The 24,438-nt window shown below is 40.3% G+C and overlaps 3 protein-coding genes across 6 annotated transcripts in view; 2 read left to right on the top strand and 1 right to left on the bottom strand.

Moving 5' to 3' along the window:
- The first annotated feature begins 3,115 nt into the window (after positions 1-3,115).
- On the top strand, positions 3,116-8,609 carry ube2b (ubiquitin-conjugating enzyme E2B (RAD6 homolog)). 2 transcript variants are annotated; one of them, XM_077505154.1, is made up of 6 exons: positions 3,116-3,357; positions 6,241-6,321; positions 6,534-6,559; positions 7,273-7,362; positions 7,447-7,535; positions 7,658-8,609. In XM_077505154.1, exons 1-6 carry the CDS (start codon positions 3,314-3,316, stop codon positions 7,784-7,786), a joined length of 459 nt encoding a protein of 152 aa, XP_077361280.1. In that variant the 5' UTR covers positions 3,116-3,313; the 3' UTR covers positions 7,787-8,609. The 2 variants fall into 2 exon arrangements, with proteins under 2 accessions (XP_077361280.1, XP_077361281.1); XM_077505155.1 differs by lacking the exon at positions 3,116-3,357 and adding an exon at positions 3,386-4,331.
- Positions 8,610-8,973: 364 nt separating this feature from the next.
- cdkn2aipnl (CDKN2A interacting protein N-terminal like) lies at positions 8,974-10,132 on the bottom strand. The gene is made up of 3 exons (XM_077505263.1): positions 9,836-10,132; positions 9,231-9,336; positions 8,974-9,155 (listed from the first exon to the last, which is right to left on the bottom strand). The coding sequence occupies exons 1-3, from the start codon at positions 10,048-10,050 to the stop codon at positions 9,147-9,149; spliced, it is 330 nt and encodes a 109-aa protein (XP_077361389.1). The 5' UTR covers positions 10,051-10,132; the 3' UTR covers positions 8,974-9,146.
- Positions 10,133-10,585: 453 nt separating this feature from the next.
- jade2 (jade family PHD finger 2) overlaps positions 10,586-24,438 on the top strand; it is a 52,465-nt gene continuing 38,612 nt past the window's right edge. For 2 of the 3 annotated variants that reach the window (XM_077504996.1, XM_077504994.1), the window contains exons 1-4: positions 10,586-10,711; positions 11,466-12,234; positions 15,779-15,842; positions 18,198-18,274. In XM_077504996.1, coding sequence (XP_077361122.1) covers positions 15,779-15,842; positions 18,198-18,274 — 141 coding nt within the window. In that variant the 5' untranslated portion in view covers positions 10,586-10,711; positions 11,466-12,234. The remainder of the gene's footprint in view (positions 10,712-11,465; positions 12,235-15,778; positions 15,843-18,197; positions 18,275-24,438) is intronic. The other variant, XM_077504995.1, reaches the window with a different exon arrangement.

Here is a 24,438-nt window from a genome sequence, read left to right as displayed (position 1 = left end):
CCCTCTTTTTCCGCCAATTAGGAGGCAGGCCTTCATCTCTGGGAAACCTAAAACCAGGGGTGTCAAACATGCGGCCCGCGGGCCGGATCAGGCCCACAAAGGGGTTTAATCCGGCCCGCGAGATGATTTTGAAAAGTTAAAAAAAATTTGTAATGTTGGACTAATTAATCAGCCGGCCACAATCAAAACATATAAATTTGTAATTTCACAAGCAGTCCTCAGATAAGCAATGCAACTTGTACGGGCAATCGTCCTGGATGTCATTTTACACACAACTTAAAGTTATGTTGTTTTTTTAATGATTATTTATTTTTATTTTTTTTTTAATCATCGACCGAAAAACGTGTTAAATACGAAAAAAAATAAATCAATTACTAGTAAGAATTAGCATCCTTTTCACGTCATTAACTGCGCCACATAATGTATTCTGGGAACAATTTTTGTATATGCAAATCAGGTGGATTTAACACGTCTGGAACGTTTACTGGCAAAGTGTTGCCGCGTTCCATTTGCATTTGTGTTATTTTTCAGGAACAATAATTACAGTTGAGCTCAGTAAATTAGGGCTGGCCCATGAAAATCTGCGTATAAATGACGGCAATCGTTTTTTAAGTTTTATACCGTTGTTTTACCGATATGGCCCACTTGGTAATATATTTTCCTCCATGTGGCCCCTGAGCTAACATGAGTTTGACACCCCTGCCTAAAACCATGACAACAGCCGGTTAATATTTCCATATCGGCCCCAGAGCGCCACCTGCTGCCAAAGACCGAGAAGCACCCCCGACCTTGTCACGTGCCAGAACAGCTAGGCCGAGGTGTGGGTTGATTGTAGAAGTACTGTGTAGAAATTGAACTGGAAATGGAACCTGCACAATCTGATCTGAGCAGATAATGGTGTCAAATTTTGACCAAATTGAAGACTCACTATGAAAAAGGTGGATGCCGGGGTCCATTCATGCTAAAAGGGTAGCATCCCTAACCTCCATTCAGCGTGGTTCAGCGTGGGCTGCACATAACAGAACACATGAAAACGGAACTGAATTTAACTGGTCAGCCATTTGGGGAGAATTCCAGGGCTCTTAATTTGACATCCCCAGGCCTCAGCTAATAAAAATGCAGCATTTTTAGTGCTATAACCAAGCAGATCCAGCAGATGGAGTTATACTTAGTGTCCGCTTTTGAAGAGAGGTGGGGGGGCCTTCAGTCAGTGAAATCCCTGTCAAAGCACCAACAAATATAACTGTCGTTTAATCTGACTTAATCGTTCCCTCGATGGAGTTTCAGGCTATCAATAGAAAGGCGAGGCGTTTAGCACGGCAAGAATGCAGGTCACATGGAGAGGAGATCGTCATTTGAACCTTCAGAGTTCCACGAAGTCCGAACTGAATTCAATCTGTTGCCGAGTCTGAAAACAAATCTAGTAGAAAAAGGCATTTCCGCCACCTGTGAAGAAGTAGAATGCTAATGCTAAAAACAATGCCAACAATAAAGCAACACAGTGAGGACAAAATAGCCTTGTGCGTAACAGAACACTTGAAAGGTAAACATAGACATTTCCACCATCTGTATCTTCCTCCAGTCCTGTAGGTGGCGGTAATGCTCATTATGAGTGGGTGCCAAGTTGTTTTTACCAAATTGATCTCGCCATTTAACCTGGCAATAGCCAGATTGATATGTGAACTCACAAATACTGAGAATTCATCTTGCAGAGCAAGGTTACTCGCCAGTGGGAGAAGTGAAGCCACCGGCGGCCATCTTATGTTGCCACTCACTAAGGCTGCCTTACTTGAATACATTGATTTCTCTGCGCCATCTTGCGTTGCCACTCACTCAGGCTGACTAACTTGAATACATTGATTTCTCTGCGGCATTTTCACGTTATCTGCCTCGACGGTGAAAATGCCATCATGTATGACATACAGTTGTACCAATAAGTCCGGGACAAGCGCTACATGTACACTTGTTGCTAAGAAAAATACTTTGTCTTTTATGAGGTATATATCTCTGGGTGCATCATGTTGTCAGAGCCATCAACAATCAAGTGAAAGTAAAGCCCATCGAAAAAAAAAAAAAAAAGAAATCATTGCGAAATGTAAAACTAACTTCTGTTAGTCGAGAATTCACGATTTTGAGATAATATACTCCGAATGCTGGGTTCAAACAGTTAAGTTTGCTCTTTGCAAGTCTCTTGTGACTCCATACAGGAAGCCTATAGCGTAAAACACACACTGATAAGTGAAAAAAATAAGTTGTCATTAAAGGAGCAACATAAGATGGCTGCCCTTTGGCTTTAGCTGCGTTCGTCCTATTGACAGTTACAGTGAATTGAACTGATTGTTGAAAATTAATCTTTTGTGTATTTTTGTAGGATTTATTCAGAAATATTTTCGAAATATTTTCGAGGAATATATTTTTTAGGTGCCTGAGTATCTGTTACGTGGATATGCCAAACAGCTCTGTATGCATGTGTTGCTACCATTTGCGTTCAAATAGTTGTAAAGGTTTTAACTAGTTTTGTTAGCCTGTCAAAGGTGTTTTCCATTAGATGTTAGCATGAAGGTAGCAGACTTTAATAAATGTTTTTTTTTTATGTACAACTGTACAACATGTAACTAGCTATGATTAATTATTATGATTAGTATTTGGTTTTACTGAATCAGCTTGTTAACTACAACCATCTAGTGCTTATAACATTTGCTTTTGTTAATTAATCGAAACAAGATGCCAGTTGACTGATAGCTCATAAGTGTGGTCAGTTATAAGTCGAGGTGCCGCTGTTGATCAATCAACAATCTAATAAAAAGTAAAATTGAAAAAAGTTGCAAACATTGCTGCCTAAATTGTCCAATTTTCCATATCGCAATCATTATTTGTTTTATGATTGGGGGTTGGGACCTGAATGTTCTTTGAAGGTCCACCACCGACTTTCCGCGATTGAAATCACCCTCAACCGTACAATCCATGACTACTGTAATATCCATAAATACAGTCTTGATCCCGAATGTTGTCTTGGGCTCTTAAAAACGTGCCCATTGCACAACTGTGACACGACCACGTGTGCGTCATTAAAGGGGCAGGGCCTCTGCTCCGTCATTAAGTGACGTCATCACATGGAGTGATCCTGCCAGACGCTCGTTTTGAGGGAGAGAGAAAGAGAGGGAGGGATACACAGACACAGAGAGAGAGAGAGAGAGAGAGGAGCAAAAAAAGAAGAAAGGGGGGCTCCTAGCGGAAGAAAAGCGCCGCTCGTCAATCGATTGATGCTCAAACTTTCTCTGTATATACATTTTTATTTTTTAAATTTTCAATAATGTCCACCCCGGCGAGGAGACGCCTTATGAGGGATTTTAAAAGGTACCGCAGTCCCTTTTTTTCTCTTCCCATACGTGTGTGTGCGTGTAGCATGGTTAGCCGATGAAGCTAATTCCGGCTAGTTTAGCTTAGCTCGAGCAACCGGCGAGCAGACCGAACGCAGGCTGCTCTTTAGCTGACTATTTAGGCGATATACTTCGCCGTTTGCTGCCGTGTTTGCGGTGTCACTTGAAAGTCTGCAGCCAATTCCAACCGAAGGGATCTGTTTTGTGGACGCCGTTGCTTAGCGTTGGTGTGCCGGGCTGTTGTGTTTTTTTTTTTGGGTGATGAGATTAACATTACAGGGACGAGCAACCGAAACCAGTTAAATTGCTGTCGAAATCAACAAAATCGGATTATGTTGTCAATCCTGTTCGATTATAAGCAGCATTTGGTGGCACGTCGTTAAATTTTTAATGTTGATTTGAGTAGCAATGTGGCTTAAAGGATAGATTTTCCTCAGGGTTGTGTGCTTTTAAAATGGCTGAGAGTGGCAATGGTTTGTTGTAATGGGAGGTATCGCCGATCCCCAATCTTTTGTCATGCGCCGAATGGCACCCTTGTGTGTGTATTAATGCCAATTTGGGCAAAAAATGTGGCGCACGCGTTGAGGATTTGTGTTTTTTGTTAGTCAAGTTTGTTTGTATAGCCCTTATAATCACAAAAAAACTTCTCAAAGGGCTTCCCAGGCCCATAGAACAATATCCCCTGATCCAAGCCTCCTCCAACAGGGTATGGAAAAAGAGTCCCTCAAACCTAATTTTGGGACAAAAGAAGAAGCCTTGAGAATGGGCCTCAGGTGGAGGGATCCCCTTCCAGGATTGCCAGGCTGTAGTGGGCAATATTTCTCACATAGTATGGATGATGTACAATGTTAGATGAAACATCATTAGTGTCCATTTAATGAAATGAAGCGCTGGAAATTGGCTCTTCCTCAGGACCGGACCCTGTCCAGTTGATGAAGAATCCTCCAGGAGGTAAGCTGCAGCCTCATAATTTGATCATGGCTACCTGTCAACCCAGCAGAAGAGGACAGTGAAGTGACAGTAAAAGAGGCCAACGTCCAACTGTCAGGGGATAAAGCAAGAGGCAGCTTTCATACTGTGTGTCTACTGTTTACCAGGTGATCGTGTTCCACGCCAGTCCTGCGGGGGCAGTATTGGTTACTTAATTTCCGTGGTAATTGGTCACTTACGTAATTGCAGTGTCGTCCTGGTAACTCAAACTTCATGCTCGCTCACGTTGGACATGCCCTGAGGTATTTAATAGAGAGCCATACATTGAAGTGTTCTAATATATTTTTACACATCATGACAGCAGTCTGCAACCTGTTGACACGTTCCATATGTCATCCCCGTGTGTTGTGTTGTGAAAGCGCTGAGGCGTTGTGGAAAGCTGCTGAAGCAGGAGGACACCAAATAAGGTGTCATGTAACATTACGCTCGTCGTCCCCAGGTGCTAAAGCGTGTTCCGCTGAAGCCGAGTCAACAATGGCAACATTCCTGTGTGTGTGTCTGTGTGCGCACGACAACACACAGGTGACTGGTTTCACCTTAGATGTCGTTCGCAACGTCAGCCTCAGTAGGAAATAATCGACTGAAACCGCAGCATTCCGTACACCTGGCCCACATCACATTTCTGTCGATTTGGAGTTGTTGCATTTTTTCCCCCCCGAAATGGAAAGAAATGTACACATGAATGCATTTCATTGATCAAGATGCTATAATTTTTTTTCTTTCAGAACTATTTTTTTCCCGCCTACAATAATTCAAAATCACAATTGTTGTAAGATTGCAACTTTATTCTTGTATGATTCTTGACTTTTGATTTGATTTTTTTTTTTGTCAGATAATTTTGACTTTTTTTTTGTAATCGAACAACATTGACATAAAATTTTGTTCTCATAAGATTACATTTTGTCCTCAGTACAATGTTGCAATGTTGACACTATTTTTCTAAAAAAAAAAATATATATTAATATATATATTACTTTTCCCCTCTCAGAAATTATCTTTATTTGTACCGTATAGGATTTTTTAAATTTATTTTTATTTTTATTTTTTTAACAATAGCCAATTCAACATTATTTTGAAACGTTATCGTGACAAAACTAAAAATGTGCCGCAGAGCTTTTCAAAGCAATGTGACATCACGCAAAGGTAAATAACATTTTGACAACTTATGGTTATTACAATGTAAAAAGAACAGAACATTCTGTCTTCACGTTGACATGTGATGTCACATTCGATGCTGACAACAAAAAACAGGTACGAATACGGGAAAATGTACATTTGTACACTATTGATTTGATATTTTTTTATTTTATTTTTTTTAAATGTGATGCCTATCAGAGGATTACTGTCCAATTCTTCATTTTGTGGAGCGAGCCACAAGCGTCAGAACATCCAGAAGTGTCGAGCGACGTGTTTCTGCGCCAGGGAAGATCTCGGGGGAGCTTACATGGTTAATGAGGTTAATTGCGCTGCGTCAGCATTCACACACACACAGATGGACCTGACGTGTAAGCTCTGATCGGAGCTGATATTAGTCTGACACTTGGCCTAATCTGTGGTGTTGCCGTGGCGACCAAGCGTCAGGTGTTCAGGATGTATTGTTTGTAGCTCATAGGATTATGCCTTTCTTATTTAAAAAAAAAAAAAAAAAAAGACTTAATTCTCTTTTGATTTTTTTTTTTTTTTTAAATAATTCCTTTTCTCCAAAAACTTTTTCTCCGAAAGATAAACCAAACTTCAAATGTGGTCACCATGCTCTTTCGTCATCTACTTTGGCTGCTTGACAACTTTTTGATTGACTTTGGTGTGACTTTTTTTTTTTTTTTTTTTTTCCGATCCGCCCACCTTGACGTCGTTTGTCTGTCCCGTGCAGACTTCAAGAGGACCCTCCCACCGGTGTGAGCGGAGCGCCTTCGGAGAACAATATCATGCTTTGGAACGCTGTTATTTTTGGGTGAGTCACACGCGCACCACCCAACGTTCTTTTCTTTTTTGTTGTTATTCCACCCGCCCGTCAACCTCGACGTGTACTAATAAATAGTTATTACGTAATAGTGGCTGCGCTTTGCTTTTCACAGTTGACATAGAAATAAAGCAGCAGAGTGCGGCCTTCCTTCGCATGCAGCGTTATTGATGCTAATGATTGATTTCTTTTGGTCTTTACAGGCCTGTCGGCACGCCATTTGAAGATGGTGAGATCCTCCATTTTGTCTTCTTTCATTGTTATATATATATATATATATATATATATATATATATATATAAATTTAGAAAATACTAATCAGTAAGCTTGTAGAGTGTAAGATTTATATGAAAATGTATTATTTATTTATCTGAAATTTCAGTCTTATAGAGGTTGTAATCTGTTTCATGTTTGAACAGCATTAAAATAAAATATTAAGGCTTAATGTTCCGTTCATATAACATTCTTCCATGCTCAAGGTGTGAATCCTAAAAAAAAAAAAAAAAAAAAAAAAAAAAAAAAATCGATTCTGTCGATTATTGAATCGATTCGAGAATCGCGCGATGTAGTATCGCGATATATCGCCGAATCGTTTTTTTTAACACCCCTAATATATATATATATATAGATATATATATATATATATATATATATATATATATATATATAATTAATAATGTGTTTACACCATTTTTCACAACTTCACTGAAAATCACACCACATGCCAAAAAAGAAAACAAAATTTGAGTACCGTAACAATAATAATAACCCCTTATCAGACCATCCGAATTTTAAGGGGATAAAAAATATCAAACGTACAATTTTAGTCTCGTAAGATGCCGACTTTATCTCTCGTAGATTACTTTTTTTTTTTTTTAGTCAAGAAATAATGACTTTATAAATATTATCAGGGAAAAAATTAATTTTTGTGTGTGCCTGCAGGAACGTTTAAGCTTCTGATTGAGTTTTCAGAGGAGTATCCCAACAAGCCTCCCACAGTTCGCTTTGTATCCAGAATGTTTCACCCCAATGGTAAAATCGAATGCTCAACACATTCAAGTGCAAGTGTTTTGAAATACATATATTTTATAGTTCAATTTTTTTTTGTCCTGTCAGTGTACGCAGACGGCAGTATATGTTTAGACATCCTCCAGAACCGCTGGAGCCCCACTTATGACGTCTCGTCCATACTCACCTCCATCCAGGTACGTGTTTGTCCTCCGCCATACCCAAGTCTCTCGCACCCAATCGCATCACAGCCACTTGTGTCATCATAAGGCTTCTTCTTCTTCTTTTTTTTCTCTCCCCTCCCCCCCCTTAATTGAAGTCGTTGCTGGACGAGCCCAACCCCAACAGCCCGGCCAACAGCCAGGCAGCGCAGCTCTACCAGGAGAACAAGCGCGAGTACGAGAAACGAGTGACGGCCATCGTGGAGCAGAGCTGGGTGGACGTGTGAAACCCCCCCCCCCCCCCCAACCCAAAACGCCCGCTTCCATCCTCCCACTCCCACTCGTTCATTTTTACCTCTGTGTGTGTGTGTGTGTGTGTGTGTGTGTGCGCGCGTGTGGAGAAGCGCATATCACATGAACTCAACAAGTGCCACCCTACAAAGAATATAAAAAAAAACGACGGACGTTCTATCAAGGGAGTGAGGCGGAATCATGTTTTTCCTTTTTTTTTTTTTTATTGCATGTTGTGAAATAAGTTATTGCTAACAGAACTTGTAATATATCTTTGTGTTGTTTTTTTTGTTTTTTTTTTAATTGATGCGCTGTCAGTGTGCTTCTGCTTGGATTGTTTGGAAATGGCAGTTTCATGACCAAAATCTTTTTATTTTTCTCCCCAGTGGGTTGCTTAAAAAAGCTTTTTGATCTGATATCATTTTTTTTTTTGAATCTCTAAAGAACAATCTATTATTTGAAGATGACTGAGGTTTTCCCCGCCCCGAGGTAAAAGAAGCAGCGCGTCCGAGGACAAAAAAAGTGTGGCGAGTCAGGCTGAGTTTGTATTCTGGAGGGAAATGGTTTTCCCTGATTTAAAAGGACTGAAATACGTGACGGAAATACTCCCGCCTCCAAAAAGCCGTCACTCCCTGTATCCAAATAAAAAAAAAAAATATTGCAACAAAAGGGAAAAAAAAACAACTGACGTTGTGGCATCACGTATGTAGGATTTGTTCCGACTGAGCAGAAGGGACATGTTACATTTGTCAAAGGAAAGTACACTTACTATAACAATATGCTGTATAAAAAAAAAACGTAATAAATTTTTTCAGATGACTTTGGCTATCGTGCTTTTGCTTGATGCTCTCATAAGTAGTTTCTTACACCCTTGTGTAATCTGACAGGATGAAAGTTGTATTTTATCGACAAAGAATATATATATATATATATATATATATATAAAGTTTTTACAAAAAGTTGCATTGTATAATTTTTATTTCTTAGTCAAATTTTATCAACAAAAAATGAGTATTGTAACATTCAACAAGTCGTAATCTTGCAATATTTATATACAGCAAATAGCTGTATTTTAATTATAGAATGGTCACATTTGAAAAAAGCAAACTTTTTATCAGGAATTTAAGGGAACAGACACCAAGTACGATTCTCTCTTTGATACAAGTAAGACAGGACTCGCAGGTTATCTTACATCATTTATGTAAAAGTCATAAAAATGAGTACACTACAAAAATGAGATAAAACACTGAAATGTCCACACTGCATGCATTCATAAAAAAAAAAAAAAGTTTGAGAAAACACAAACGTGGTCAAACAAGCTAAGCCTGTACGTTCCATACGGCAAGGATGAGTCCATCATTTGCCCTGTAACCGCAGAACGCTTGAGTCAGCAGATATTCTACGTATGTGTAATATTTTAATATGCAGTCTGGACTGTACCTGCTGCTGCTTTATAATCTCATCTCTTGTCTTGAAGACGGGTGCGTCCTCCACCTCGATGCCCTCGGCCATTTCTTTCACTTTGTCGAGGACCTCCTGGCTATACCTAGCAGACACACACACAGAAAAACATTGTTTTATATCAATTATTGTTTTATTTCATGTCCATAATCTCTGTGCAATTTTAGTTTATTTGGTGTTGCAAAACAATTGTATACAACTTTAGTCTAAGTTTTAAAAACATAATTTGGGTTTCAGTAATTTGTACTGACACCAACATGCATTTCATTTTACGGACAAAGGGGGCAGTAGCAACTTGACAATGTAGCATCATGACAGAGGTGAGCAACGAATAAGACGTGGAAAATTGTCAAACATCACGAAAAACGTACTTTCAAATGGACATTATCTAGTAGCCACTCATTTTACAAGCAGAGGGGGCAGTTGCGAGCACACGATCGTAAACAAGGCGCCAAACTGCGACAAAGAAGACGAGGCACAACACATGGAAGCTTAGAAGAGTGTTTTTTGTTTTGTTTTATGAACCACGAATAATAGCAACATCATTTAATGGACGTGTCTACTCTCCGATATTGTATTGTTACCGGCAGCCGAGGAAGACGTTGTTGGCCCACACCATTGACAACGAAAGCAGCTGGTCCATCTGCAGCTCGCCTTCAAATTCGCTCATATTCCGCAGTATAAACTCCCGCCTGTGCACCCAGTGCTTGTCGCTCTCCCAATGTCCCCGAAACGTCTCCACTTGGTCGGCCACGGCACGATTCTGCCGGATAAAATCGTTCACGTCAGCGAGCGACATTTTGGTAAATTGATCACCTCTGCGATTCCTCGCAGCTCGAGTACACGGTTCTCAAGGAAGGGGGTTTCCGGTGTTTGGAAACGTAACCCGGATGTTGTTGTTGTTGTTGTTTTTTTTAGTTTAGTTTTTTTAGTTTGGGCATAGCAACATGCAGTGGTGGGAGTCAGTACTACAAGAGGCTGGTAAAATTCATCACAGCATTCATGCAAAGTTGAAATGAATTTAGCAAAATAAGTTAGCCATATTGGGCTTGAAATTTCAGTAAAGTGAAAAAAAATTATTTTAAGTTATTGCATTACATTATTGCAAAAACTAGCCATTACACGTTGTGGGTGTAATAAGTTAACCACTCTCAAATGAAACTACAATAAAGCGAAACTACTCAGCCTCTGAAGGTGCCTCACCGGAAGCTGTTTGCAGAGCAATGCGAAATTCTCAAATCTTAATAAGCACCCTTGTGACGTTAACCTCTTGCTCGCTGAACTGAGGTTCACTGCCTCATCCTGAGAACTGCTCATAATATTTTGCAGTGTGCCATTGCTGAACCGTAAGAAAAGAACAGAGGATGAGGAGAACGACGGGAAATACATCACAACATACCCTGCAGCCTAGTGGATCTGATTGGGTGCTTGGCAATTGTCCAGCTTTGTCCTTTCCCAAGGTGAAATGTGTACATAAAATTAATGCATTGCATATTTTTACATTTATTTTATAGCACGCCAATGTGACTGTGAAACCTTTAGAGGATAGTGAGAGAGTATGTACAGAAGATATAAAAAGTCTACACACACCTGTTCATATGCCAGGTTTTTGTGATATTGAAAAAATAAATAAATCAGACCGAAATAATCATTTCAAAACCTATGATGAGAAGTTTAAATTGCAGTCAATGTGAGCACAAAACCTCCAGCCTTCTGCTAGAAAACTAATAAAGGAATGTTAGGAAAAGCCTACTAGCACAGCAGAACTTTATTTAGGGTTAACAAGAGGCACTATAAATTGTGGCAAATGTATGCTGGCACCCATTTAATGCGAGAACTGACTTGATTCATTGTTAACACAACCATATCTCCAGTTATGAGAGAGTGTGCACACTTGTGCAACCACATTAATATTTGCCATTTTATCCATATTTTAAAATATAGACAATTATTGTAAAAAAAACAAAAATACAAAAATATTTTTTGAATGGTAACCAAAAAAAGTACTATGATCTATATGGACAATTTGTAATTTTTGAGCACATAATGACATTCATCTATTAAATAAATATTTTGTAGGGGTCAAGAATGGATACTTGTTTGTCATTCATTCACCAATTAAATCAAATAAATAACTCGAAAAAATATTTGTACATTGTGTTCCATGATGACGTGCTCGACTGGCTTAATAGAAGTACCGTCTTTCTCCTGTAGGGGGCGCTCGCACCTCATCGTCGGCGTGACGAGGAAGTGTAACAACCGTGCTGCTCAATTCAAAGTACGCCATAAATATGGCGCCAAAAGAGTTTTCAAGCTGAAGCTCAATCGCTCCATTCCTCCTCCACATTTGTTTTGTCTCGCTCCCTCTCTCTCTTTTTTTTTTTTTTTTTTTTTTTTTTTTAAGGAGGAGCGTGCAGGGCTGCCGGACGGAGGGGGACGTTCGTCTTGTGCACAGCGGCGTCCAGCACCGTGCTGCCCCGCCAGAGAGGGACGAGGAGGAGGAGGAGGAGAAGAGGTGATAGGTTGGTCGTGTGTTTTGGAAGAAGAAGAAGAGAGGTGGAGGACTGCGAAACAAACTGGACTGCAATCTTTTTTGGGGACACACAAGCCATTTTGTTGGACGCTGGTGTGTTTTCGTGTGGTGGGGAAAAAAAAATGCGACATGATTTTTGCCAGTGAGCGGCATGTCGTGCGCCGCGAGCCGCTCGGCGCGCACTGAAAGGCGGCTGCAGCGGCGGCGACACCCCGGCCCCTCGGCTCCGTGACCTCCATCTCACTTTTTTCCCCCGTCCAGTTTTATTCGTGGATTTTATTTGGATTTCTTGTTGTCTTTTTCCCCTCTCCCCCTGAGCTGTCAAGGTGGGTGGGAGGGGGAAGGGTCCTGTCAGCCCAACGTGGAAGTTAACCCAGAGGAACAACATTTACATGTGCTTGGATCCCGATGGTCTCCTAATCGGTGGGACCACCTCCCCAGCAGAACAAGGTAAACACCCCTTTATTATGATGTTGTTTGATAGTATAGGAGTAAAACGAGGTCTGTGGTTCTGATGCAGCACTTTGGCATCCCTGTTAGTACGTGTGAGAAGGTGTGTGATGGAACACATTTAAAGAGGAAATGCACATGTTGGTAGTGCGCAGGCGCGTTTGACACCCACCAAGCGGAATAAGGTAAACACCCCCCTTATTAAATTGCGTTATAATTAATATTGCAGTAATAGAAAATGCATCTAATGTCATGAAAAGTGGTTTGAGGTGCACTTAAGTGATTCCGATGCAGTACTTTGGAAATAAAGCACATTAGATTTACAGTAATAAAGTACACGTGACGTCATGACAAGCGGTCCACGGGTTCTGATGGCATCTTCCGTGCGTGTATGTCTGATGGAAGTAAAGCGTGGAAATGGGAAACGCAGGTCAGTAGTGCGCATGCGCATAGCGGCAAGCCTGTGTGTGCGTGTGTATTTTTGGGGGGCGGGGTGGCGGGTGCGTAATGGCAACAAATTGTGCACGATTCGCAGCGGCGTGCGACCCCAAACTTGTGATAGTGAGTCGGATGCAGTGCGCAGGCGTGGTGGAGGGGGTTTGTTGGAGAAGTGCACCTTCACAGCCCTCGGAGGAATTGCAGGTTCCTTTGCATAGAGTGTTGGAGGGGGGTGGGGGGTGGGGGTGCAATTTTGCTTTTAGGAAGGCAGAGCACGCCACCACACACACCACCACACACACTAGGGCACGCACACACACACTCACACACACATCTCGGAATTAGAGCAACCCCTTTACCCGCACCCCCCCTCCTCCTGCTGCTGCTGCTTCGTGCTGTGCAGATCTAGCAAGCTTTGGAGGAAGAAGAAGAGGAGGGTGTTGTTGTTGTGTAGGGGAGAGGGGGGGGGGGGGGGGGGTACACTTGTGGGTGTTTACCTCCAGTTCTTGTGTGGAAGTGACTGCAGCACCTTTTCCATGTCAATAGAGCCACAGCTACTACGCAGCATCCCGAACAGGTGGAATGCATGGTTTTTGTTAGTTAATACAGAGCAAGGATGTGAGGGCAAAGCACAGGTGGGTAAAAATGTACCCGGTTAAGGTTTCAAAGGCGGGATTATGGTTTTAAGACAGGGTTGAACTTTGAAAATAGGTCTTCAAACCTGTGTGTGGATCCAAAAGAAGGGGTAGGGTTTCAAAGAACAGTTGGGGTTTTAAATTTGGGGTTTCATGCCAGGTTTAAGGTTTCAGAGTAGGGTTTAAAAGTTGTGTCAGGGTTTCAAAAAAGGCCTAGGGGTTTACATTTGGGGTTTCATGTCTGAGTTGGGGTTTGAAAGTCGGGTTAGAGTTTCAGTGTAGGGTTTGAAAGAAGGATTGGGCTTTAAATATGGAGTTTCAATCCTGGGATAGGGTTTGAAAGAAGGATTAGGGTTTTCAATTTGAGGTTTCATTATTGGGTTAGGGTTTCAGTTTCAAAATGCTGACACTGGGAAGTCCCAACACTTTTTAATTGATAAAAAAAAAAAATAATAATAAAAAAAAATCGAAATTATGTTGACATTTTGGAAAACGTTATTTACAGTAGAAAACTTTATAAAACTATTTATTTATTTATTTATGTATTCACTGCAAACTCTGGGAAGGCACAACACACAAAAATCAAAGAACATAAATTTAGAAATTATGTTGAAATTTTGGAAAACTGCAGTAGAAAACAATGTATTTATTTATTTATTTATTTATTTGCTTAGTTTTGAATTTAGCTTAACCCGTGTTGATGACCCTGGAGGTTCCCTACAATTTCTACAATTTCTGTTAATATTTTAATTAAACAAAGCTGTCTATTGTTTATATGTTTAAAATTAAAATAAACGTTTTTTTTACGCTATTATTTTCTCGTTTACTGCAAATGAATATTGGCTTGAAGTATCGGTTATCGGCCTCCTTGACGACTAATAATCGGTATTGGCATTGGCCCTGAAAAAACATTGGTCTATCACTAATATGTTTCTTGTTTGGATTTAAAATAAGGGTTAGGGTCTTCAAGTAGAGTTTCTAGCCTGGTTTAGGGTTGTAAAAAAGGGGGAGGTTTTAATTTAGGGTGTAAAAGAAGGGTTAGGGTTTCAAATGAGGGTTTTAAACCAGAGTTAGGTTTGGGATTCAATGCAGGGTTTGAAGACCGGGTTAGGGTTTCTCAGTAGGGTATCCAGTCGATATTTTGTTCCCCAAACGAAGGTGGTGGTACCTTGGGGGAGGTCTGCATTGTGCGTTCTCGCTTTTGAATCAATTCTTGAATCAATTAAAGCACAATTGTCTGGAGGCCTCTTCAATGTTCCCATTTGTGACACGACATAACCCCCACCAGCACCACCATCAACCCCCCTTTTCCCAACATCCTCACACACATTCGCTCACACACTCTTCAAACGCTCTCACATACACACACACACACACACACGTCCTCCCGCTGGGTCTGAAACCGGAGATGAGTCATGATGTGTGTGTGCGTAAATGTGTGTTTCATATCTCTCGCCCCACCTCAAGGGGTCCTATGTGGCAGGATGTTGTTTACAAGTTTCATCTCATCCTTCCATCATCACGTCACTTAAATGTGTACATGCAGTGGACGCGTGTGTGTATGTGTGAGACTCATGTATGCATGTGTGTGTGAGTGTGCTGGGCTGTGATTGGTTGAAAAAGGGGGTAAGGACCACCACGTGGTGTAATGACGAGTTGAGAAAGAGGAGGAGGAGAAGGATGAAGAGCATAGGGGAGGGGGGAGCGACGTCATACTGGAATGTACATTTCAGGGTTACAAGCTAGGGTTAGGGTGTGAAAGTAGGGTTTCAAAATCACGATTCGGGTTCCAAATACGGCGAATAGCTGACTCATTGCTCAGGCTGTAGTTTCAAATAAAGGTTCGGAAATTTGATGTTTTCAAGCCTGAGATGGGGTTTCAAATTAATGTTAGGGTGTGAAATTAGGGCTGGATGGTGTCGTAATACTTTGTGGTGTTTATATGCGCAAGAGTGAGGGATGAGGGACAGGTGAAGGTGAAAACGAGGATGCAAGGCAGGACGCACACGCACACACGCGCACACTTGCTAGTGTTATGAAGCAATTTATATGCAAAGATTCTCTATCAAACTGACTGACCTCTGCCTCTTGTGTGCGCGTGTGTCTGTTCCGAGGCAAACAGCCTGCGTTGTGTAGCTGTTTGTGCATCTGCCAGTAGTTAGTTAATGTTTGTTTATCATGGATGCATTTGCCAGTATCCCATGATGACCATAGCTCTTACTTAGTGTGTGTGCGTGATTGTGTGGGGTTGTTCCGAGACACTGTGCAGTAATGTTCTACATACAGTATGTATGTACAGCACAATCGATTTGGTACATGTTAGAACCCGAGCCATGTGTAGTTTTTGGGGCAGATTCCCATATTTGGTAGAATAAAATCCGATAACTGATTAATCTGCTGATTAATAATGATTAATGCTGTTTTTGTTGTTGTTGTCTTTCTTGCTGCCCGTGTTGACGCTGGCCCGGTAGATGGAGAGCGAGACAAAGAGGAGGAAATATTCCACCAGCAGCAACGACTCGGACACCACCGACAGTAAGTTTGTTTTTGCTGCATATAAAACGCAAACATACAGTTATGTTGCCATTCTCGGCATTTAAGTTTATGTCTGAATACCATATTATATATTTAGGTTTTTTTGTTTTTTGTTTTTTGTCGTTGTTGTTTTTATTTGTTTGTATTTTTATTTTATTATTTTCAATTTTTTATTTTGTTAATTTTATTTTTACTATTACAACTTTTTTAGAATTGTTTTTTATTTTTATTTTGTAGAAGGTATTTTCTTTTACACAATGTTTTTAACTTAGTTTTACATTTTTTTTTAAATTGGACAACAAAAAAAAAAAAGGTATATATGTGTATTTTTTTTTTTTTTAGACTTCAATTTAGGGATGGCCGCCTAACAATACCAGGTATCTGTAAAAATAAAAAAGATTTAATTTTAATATAAATTAATAAATATTCTATTACATATATTAAAATATTATTTTTATATTAAAGTATTGCATACTCATGGAGGCTGCCGATACCAGCCACTGATACATAAGGCAAAAAAAAAAAAAAAAACTTTTCATTTTTTCCTTGTCTTTAAATGTTTATGTTTTGTCAGAATTAAATATTAAGATTATAATTATTTATTAATGTTTCAATTACATTTATACCATTCTTTTTCTCTTTAAATTTATTTTACTTTAGTACATTTTACTATACAGTATTTGAATAAAATAATTATTGTGTCATTTTTCTCTTTTTAATTTTAGTGATTTTTTTTTGCAGTTGCTTTCATTTAAACATATTTTGACTTTTTACGATAATTTTTCATTAAACATGCAACTGTTTATACGTTTAGCATGTGTTTATTTAAACATAGATTTTTTTAAACGTGCACTTTTTTTAGTGAACACTCACACGCTAAATTTTGTATTTTTTTTTTTTTTTACTGCACAAACATCTTGACGACAGCTGTGTTGTGATGGTGCTCAAGAACGACAATTATCACCTGCACGCACAAAGTTGTGCTTTTGCCCTCCTTCACTACACATGCACTCCATGATGTACAATGTACACACATTTGACAGCATTTCCGAGTGGAGGTTTAATTCCAACTGGATTGTGCGACTGAAAGGACGAGACACTGACTTTAATGGAGGCAGCGTGCGTGTGGGTGATCATTAGCAGCCTGTGTGTGCGTGCGCTACCACCCACTCAACATATTTTCCTCCATTGCTGCAAACACCCGAGTTATACTTGTGAAGTCTGAACAGACTTATATCCACGCACACATACGCAGAGGCAATTACACGTCAATTTCCAAGTCGCTTTTTGTGAACAAACATTGATTTAGAATCCCCTTTGATGTTTCTCGCGTTTGCACAGTTTTTGACAGGAATTAGCAAAGTAAGTAACATGTCGACTGCGACGTTAGCGTTGCGTGCTAGCTGCCGATAGGTTAGCTAGCATACGTGACTGCGAATCTCAGCCGCGAGCTTTTTTTGTAAACAGAGAGACTTTGTCTTTGATTTGCTAACTGGTTGAGAGCTATCACTGTACAGATTTTATTTTGTTTTGTTGCTATTTCCTGTTTTTTTGCTGCTGTTGGCTTGATATGATGCTTAGCGAACAGCTTTTTGTGAGCAAAGAGTAATTTGAACAAAGTTTGATTTGGATATTTGCTTACGGGTTAAAAGCTGTTAGGGATTTTATTTTGGTAAGTTGCTACTTCCTGTTTTTACTCCATCAGCTCATCCAATAGCTTTTTTTTTCATGCTACAGGTTTTATTGTAGATTACTTCATTACAGTTGACTCCATCGTACTCTCAGCCAGTCGCTGTTTGTAAACAAACAAGACAGATTTCATTTTCTGTGACTGTTTTTAGCGCTAGTGCAGCTTTTATTTTGGTAGGTTGATACTTCCGGTTTTCACTCTATTGCTGTTGACTTGATAGAGAACTCAGTTAGCAGGTTTTTGTGAGCAAAGAACTTTGACTTGGATATATTCTGTAAACGCGGTTACAGATTTTATTTTGGTAGGTTTCTACTTTGTGTTTTTACTCCAATGCCGCCAACTCTGGACTCTCAGCCAGTTAAAGGTGTTTGGTTTGGACTTTCTGTGACTGGTTTAGCTCTGTCTTACAGCATTTATTATGGTAGGATAATACTTCCTGTCTTACATCTTTGGCTTTATAGGATGCTCAGCCAGTGTTTTTTTTGTTTTTTTTTGTGAACAAATGCCTTTTTATAATCTTGAAGCTTGAATCTTGCTGTCGAGCATTTGAGCTCATCTGTTTGTGATGTAGTCCAAGAACGAGCACATTAGCCCTTATTCTTGGCATCAGCTCGTATGTGATTTGATGTTTTTTGTTGTTGTTGTTGTTGTTGTGATCCTTGCAGGTCAGGTGACCTCGTGGTCCAAGAACGCAGGTACCAGCATCACGTGGGTACGACATCAGCACAAGAAGCATTCAGAGGTGAGGGACAACCAGCGCACAATCCCAGCGTCTTCCTTTCTATCTGCACTCTGGCACACTTATCCAGTTGAAACCAGTTATGACCATCAGGTCACACATTTTCATATGGGCTAGGGTTCAAGTTATGATCGTTCTACTCCTATGTTAGGGCTCCAAACAAAGGTTAGGGTTTCATGCCAGGGTTAAGGTTTCAAGGATGGGTTAGAGTTTCCGATTCGGGTTTCAAGCCTGGGTTAGTATTTCAAATTAGGTTTGTAAGCACACAATAACGTGTGTTCAAGTGGACCGTGCTGCCGTGTCCAAAGTCAATACATTTGTCTTCCGACGCTGCTCCAACTCCTGCCGGCACGGTGCGGTCGGACAAAGTGGCAGGTTGCACGAGTGGTCGCCTTGAGTGGTCGCCGTGAGCGGTCCCCGAGGACTCTCAAATAACTACCCTAGAGCATGGAGCGGAAAAAAATGGTCGCTGCGAAGGACGCTCAGTGGCTTGCAGATTCCTCCCGCTTGACCAAAATAAACTTGGGCTTGTGCTGAAAGCAATTAGCTGTTGTTATGCTAAGCTATGCTAAGTGCTAATCGTCTTTGATGTGAGATCGTTATAAATGTTTTTTTTGGAAATATTTTGGTTTCGGGATGGAAATTAGGATTTCAAAACAGGGTTGAAATTTCACAGTAGGGTTTAAAAATGGATTAGGGTTTCAAATTAGCATTGTTAGCCAATGTTATGGTTCTATTTAGGCTTTTAAGATAGTGTTAGGGTGATAAGCTAACATTATTAAAAACATTTAACTCATTCACTCGCAGCCATTTTCACTGAACAACTCCCTTCTCTCCCGGCTGTTTTACTGGATTTTGACTGATTTGGCAAAGCCTTCAGAATATTGTGTTCTAGTGCTATTAAAACATGGAACCTACCAAAAGAAAGATCAAAGTCTCTTCTTTCATCAGGAAAAAAAAGTATATTTCTATTGATTTCCGTTTTGGAGCAATTAGCATTCGAATATAGCTAAGTTTAATCATTATTCACGAATCTGATTAGAATTGTGGGGAAATCAGCATGTTTTCATCATGCCCTGGTTGATCTATTATACTCTTCTGCCACCTGCTGGCCGTTTTTGTAATACCTACTATTGCTTCAACCGTTCTATACAGTAGAGAGGCTGCATCAAATCCTTCTGTATGCTCTAGCACAGGGGTGTCAAACATAAGGCCCGCGGGCCGGATCGGGCCCACAAAGGGGTTTCATCTGGCCCGCGAGATGACTCCAGTCGGTGTGCTCGGTGGTAAATTTCACTTTAAAAAAAAAACACCTCAACGGGACTTTAGATAAAACAAAAGTAATTTGCATTTAATTAATTAATAATTGCTGAATTGAACCCAGTTGATATGATGCTGTTACCAAGTTTCCGTCAGTATTTAGCATGTTCTTTGCAATATAACTGATGAATTGCACCCAATTGATATGATGCTATGTTTTGAGCAATACACGCATGCATTTAATCAATGTTTGCAAATGACATTCAGATAATAAAATGCATTAATGTCAAAATATTACGGTATTTTGTATTTAATATTACGCAAGTAATTTAGCTGATTAATCGTGATTAATCAGATTAAAAATTGTAATCGTTTGACAGCACTACATCTTTGGGACACGTAAAATATTTAAAATCGAATGTATTTATATGTTTTTGGGAGCAAATGAGTTAATGTTACATTTCTGAATTAGGGTTTCAAGACCAGGTTAGGGTTTTAAATATCGATTAGCTTTTGAAAATGTGGTTTCAAACAACTCAAACCAGGGTTAGGGTATCAAGGTTAGCGTATCAAGACTGGGTTAGGGTTTTAAACATCCTTTCTAGGCTTTCAAGTTATGATTTCATACAAGGATTATGGTGGCAGGGTTTGGAGCCGGAGCTCAGACTTACAAGTAGGGTTTCAACTAGCCATGATGTGGACAAAAGTATTGGTACACAGCTTTGAATGCATCAGGATTGTCCTTCTCCGTTCCTTTGTGGGACTCAAAACAGTCGACAGCCTGTCATTACACACGCGCACGCACGCGCGCAAGTTAAATAGAGATCTGCGTGTCTATTTATTGCTCATCCTCCACCGGTGTTTTTTTCCTCGAAGGCCGACCACCTCGCCGCTTTGATGGAGAGCGTTCGGGACGCATACGGGAAGTCACAGTTCGCTTCTTGCGGCCGACGCTTTACTGGCAACGTTAAAAAAAATAAAAATAATGTGTGCATCTTGAGACTGCACAACAACTTCCTGTGTGTGTTCATTTAAAGTGGCTTCATTCATTCAAGCTAGTCTTGGGGGAAATGTGCCTGCTTGCTTGTAGCCCGCCGGGAACCGTTGACACTTGTCAAAACATGGCAACTACATAGCCCCCGGACACACAAGAGTATTTGATGCAAGGTGCGAGTCAATATGGAAACAAAATCTTCCCAAAACACACATTTGTTCCTGGTGGACTATTGCTACGCACGAGTGTCTTCAAAGGTTTTACGTCTGGGTTCGGGTTTCAAACTGGAGTTAATGTTTCAAGACAATTAGGGTTTCAAGACAAAGTGCAGGTTCAAATTAGGGTTTTAAGACATAGTTGAGGTTTTAAGACTGCATTAGGGTTTCAAAGGAGAATTGAGGTTTCAAATCTGGGTTAGGGTTTAAATTTGCATTTCAAATAAGAGTTTGTGTTTCAAATTGGGACTATGGTTAGTCTGGGTAAAGATTTCATAGAAAAATGTGAGTTTTTATTTAGGGTTTCAAGCAATGGTTAGCGTTTTAAAGCAGACAAATTTCGGTGATGAGTTCAAGACTGGGATAGGTATTCAAATTAGGGTTTCAAGTCCGGTTTTGATAGGGCTTCAAGTCTGGGTTAGTGTTTTGAAACAAGAACTGTGGTTTCAAATTAAGATTTCAAGTCAGAGGTAGGGATTCAAATTAGGATTTCAAGACAGGGTCTGGCTTTCACTTCAGAGCTAAGGTTTCAAGGTGCTTGGGTGAGTGTTTCAAATTCTGATTTCAAGTCTGGGTTAGGGTCTCTAGTGAAGGTTTCAAGCCTACATTCACGTTCCACTTAGGGTTTCAAATCTGGGTTAGCATTTCAAAGTATGGTTTCAAACCTGAGCTAGTGTTTTGAGTATGGTTTCAAGACAGGGTTAGGGTTTCAAACTAGAGTCTTATTATTATTATTATTATTATTATTATTATTATTATTATTGGCTAAACAATACATCTGTTTAGCAACAGGTGCTTGTGGAAACTTTTATTTCTTGTTATTGACAATGCAAATTTGTTTATCATACAAAACATCTGCACCGTCCTGTGTGATTAGTAATACGCCAAGAACGGCGTATGCATTATTGCTTAATGTGTGTGTGCGCATGTCCGCTAGCTGGCTAACAGCTGTTCTAGCTCATTATGGTCTGGTAGAAACAACTGTGCAACACTATGATGACCTGATGATCACAGCAACAGGAATGTGTGTGTGTGTGTGGGGTGTGTGTGTGTGTGTGGGGGGGTGTTGTAAAACATCTGTATAGCTGTCGTGTAGTACACACGTTGGCCTGTAGACATGTCAACACACACAAACATAAACAGCCTCACACAAATCGAAACTCATATGAAACAAAATGAACAGTTTAGCCAAATTTCTAGCTTGTTTATGACTTAGCTAGACATTAGTTAAGATTCACTGGAGCACTTATGTAGTTAGCTAGGCAGTCAGCTAAGTAGTTAATTAGTCTGTTAGCTATCTATCTAGCTAAGTAATTAATAAGTTAGCTAGCTAAGCTGATAAGTAGTTATCTAGCTAACCGAGCATTTAGTCACATAGTTAGCTTGTAGCTAAGCATTAATTAGCTTTCTAAGTAGCTAGCTACTTTGTCAATTAGTTACTTAGTTAGCCAAGTGATTGTTTATGCTGCTAAATAGTGAAATAGTTAATTTGTGAATGAATTAGTAAGGTAATTGTTTACTTATATAGCTACAAGCTAGTTAGCTAGCTAAGTAGTTAATTAGACAGCGAATTGGTGCGCTAAATAGTTTGTTAAAGTTACTTCTTATTAATAGTCAGTTAGCTTTCTGAATACAGTATTTAAGAGCTAAGTAGTTTTTGATAGCATGTTTCTGCCTTTCTGACAGTTAATAGTCTGTACTGTAAATAGTTGCAAAAGTGAATCAAATTGTCAGCTGGAGATCAGAACTCAGAATTCTTTAAAGAAGGTCAAGAAGATTATTATGTCTGTATCCACCGGAGTATTTGTTGGCCAGCATTCTGGAACAGATTATGTTCCCTTAAAAAAAAAAAAAAAAAAAAGGAAAAATTTGATATTACATGTCATGTATTCATTCCAGTTATGTATCAGCTAGTGTTGGTGATGTCTTGAAAATGTTCCGATGCCAGCGTGTTTTGAAACCCCCTCGCATTAATGATGTATATGTTGATTTTTGTTTTTAAAGCGCTGCTTTCCGTAAGTGGGTCAACATCTTCTTCCTCGCAGACATTTGTTAGCACGTTTGTCTATTTACGCCACGCTCTCAAGAAGTGAGAGGAGAAGAAGGAGGGGTCTCTCAAGTCTCCTTCATTCTCTGGCTTGTCAGTGACCCACTTTTTTCTTTGTCGGTTTTTAGAGCGCGTTTGTTGCCTCACACTCACTCTTACGCTCGTACTCTACTCACTTCATATTCATGCCGTCACGCAGCCTTCACACCTGGGAGCCCAGCTTTCCCCAAATAGGGTTTGCAACCGGTGTTGGGGTTTTAGATTAGGGTTTCCCGTTATGCTGTCAATTCTGGATTTTCTATTAGTGTTTGAACCATGGATTATGGTTTCAGTGTACTTCAGTGTTTCAAACAGGGAGTAGGGGGTTTAATTAGTTAGAATCTTGAGCGAAGGTTAGGGTTTCAAAGTCGGTATTCAAGGGCATTTGCTTCATGTTAAGGCTTTCAAGATAAGATTAGAATTTTTAAATTTGACTTTCAAGCTTGGGCTACGGTTTGGAGAAAGGGTTCATGCCTGCGATAGGAATTCAAAATAGGGTTTCAAATTAGGTGTTTTAGCTTTGGTTTAGGATTTCAAACAAGGATTAGGTTTTTGTAGTAGTGTTTTTACGATTTAGGTTTTTAAGATAAGTAGTGATTAAAGACAGCGATTATGTTTCAAGTTGGAGTTTAGAAGTAGGATATTAGGTTAGGGATTCAAATCTGGGGGCGGCACGGTAGTCGAGTGGTTAGCACGTCCGCTTCCCAGTTCTGAGGTCTCCGGTTCGAGTCCAGGCTCGGACCTTCCTGGGTGGAGTTTGCATGTTCTCCCCGTGCCCGCGTGGGTCTTCTCCGGGTACTCCGGTCTCCTCCCACATTCCAAAGACATGCATGGCAGGTTAATTGGGCGCTCTGAATTGTCCCTAGGTGTGCGTGTGAGTGTGGATGGTTGTTCGTCTCTGTGTGCCCTGCGATTGGTTGGCAACCAGTCCAGGGTGTCCCCCGCCTACTGCCCAGAGCCAGCTGAGATAGGCGCCAGCAGCCCCCGCGACCCTTGTGAGGAATAAGCGGTCAAGAAAATGGATGGATGGATGGATTCAAATCTGGGTCCAAGTTTATAATTTGGGTTTCATATTAGGGGTTCAAGTATGGTTTTGGGTTATGTTTGGGCTTTGGGGGAAAATCCAATTCGGGTTAGGGTTTTACGATAGGAAGTCAAATTAGGATTTCAATCTTGGGTTTGGTTTATAAAATTAGGATTTGAAACCTGGTACAGCATTAATGCTAATGTGCACCCCAATGAATAGCACATCATCACAGGTGCAGCATCCATTTGTGAACACTTGACTTGACTTTTTCCCACTTGAGCTTGCAGCACATCTGCTGTCTTTTTCCCCCCCCCTTCTCTCTCTTTCTTCCTTTCTTTGCGTTTCTTTGAATGCGTCTGTCTGCGTCGCTAACGAGCTCGTGCCAGTGGCAGGATGTGACATTTGCCGTCCCAAGGAGGAAATCCCATTCACGCTTCTGTGGCATCTTTTTATGTCCATTGACAGCTTTTACGTCTCACGATTTTCCGTCCCGGGGGGGAAAGAACTCAAAGGACCAGCCGCCATCTTGAGTGTGACTCTTTTCGCTCATGTTGAAAGGAGACGAGAAAACATTTTTTTTCGTGA

Source organism: Festucalex cinctus, chromosome 18 (genome assembly GCF_051991245.1).
Source record: "Festucalex cinctus isolate MCC-2025b chromosome 18, RoL_Fcin_1.0, whole genome shotgun sequence".
Taxonomy (NCBI): Eukaryota; Metazoa; Chordata; class Actinopteri; order Syngnathiformes; family Syngnathidae; genus Festucalex; species Festucalex cinctus.
The sequence above is the reverse complement of the archived record's forward strand: the minus strand, read 5'-3'. Positions and strand labels throughout refer to the sequence as shown.

Coding starts and splice junctions, on each gene's coding strand:
- ube2b (XM_077505154.1), top strand. CDS start 3,314: ATGTCCACCCCGGCGAGGAGACGCCTTATGAGGGATTTTAAAAG. Junction 6,322..6,533: donor TGGAACGCTGTTATTTTTGG/GTGAGTCACACG, acceptor TGGTCTTTACAG/GCCTGTCGGCACGCCATTTG. Junction 7,363..7,446: donor CAGAATGTTTCACCCCAATG/GTAAAATCGAAT, acceptor TTGTCCTGTCAG/TGTACGCAGACGGCAGTATA.
- cdkn2aipnl (XM_077505263.1), bottom strand. CDS start 10,050: ATGTCGCTCGCTGACGTGAACGATTTTATCCGGCAGAATCGTGCCGTG. Junction 9,337..9,835: donor AACGTCTTCCTCGGCTGCCG/GTAACAATACAA, acceptor TGTGTCTGCTAG/GTATAGCCAGGAGGTCCTCG.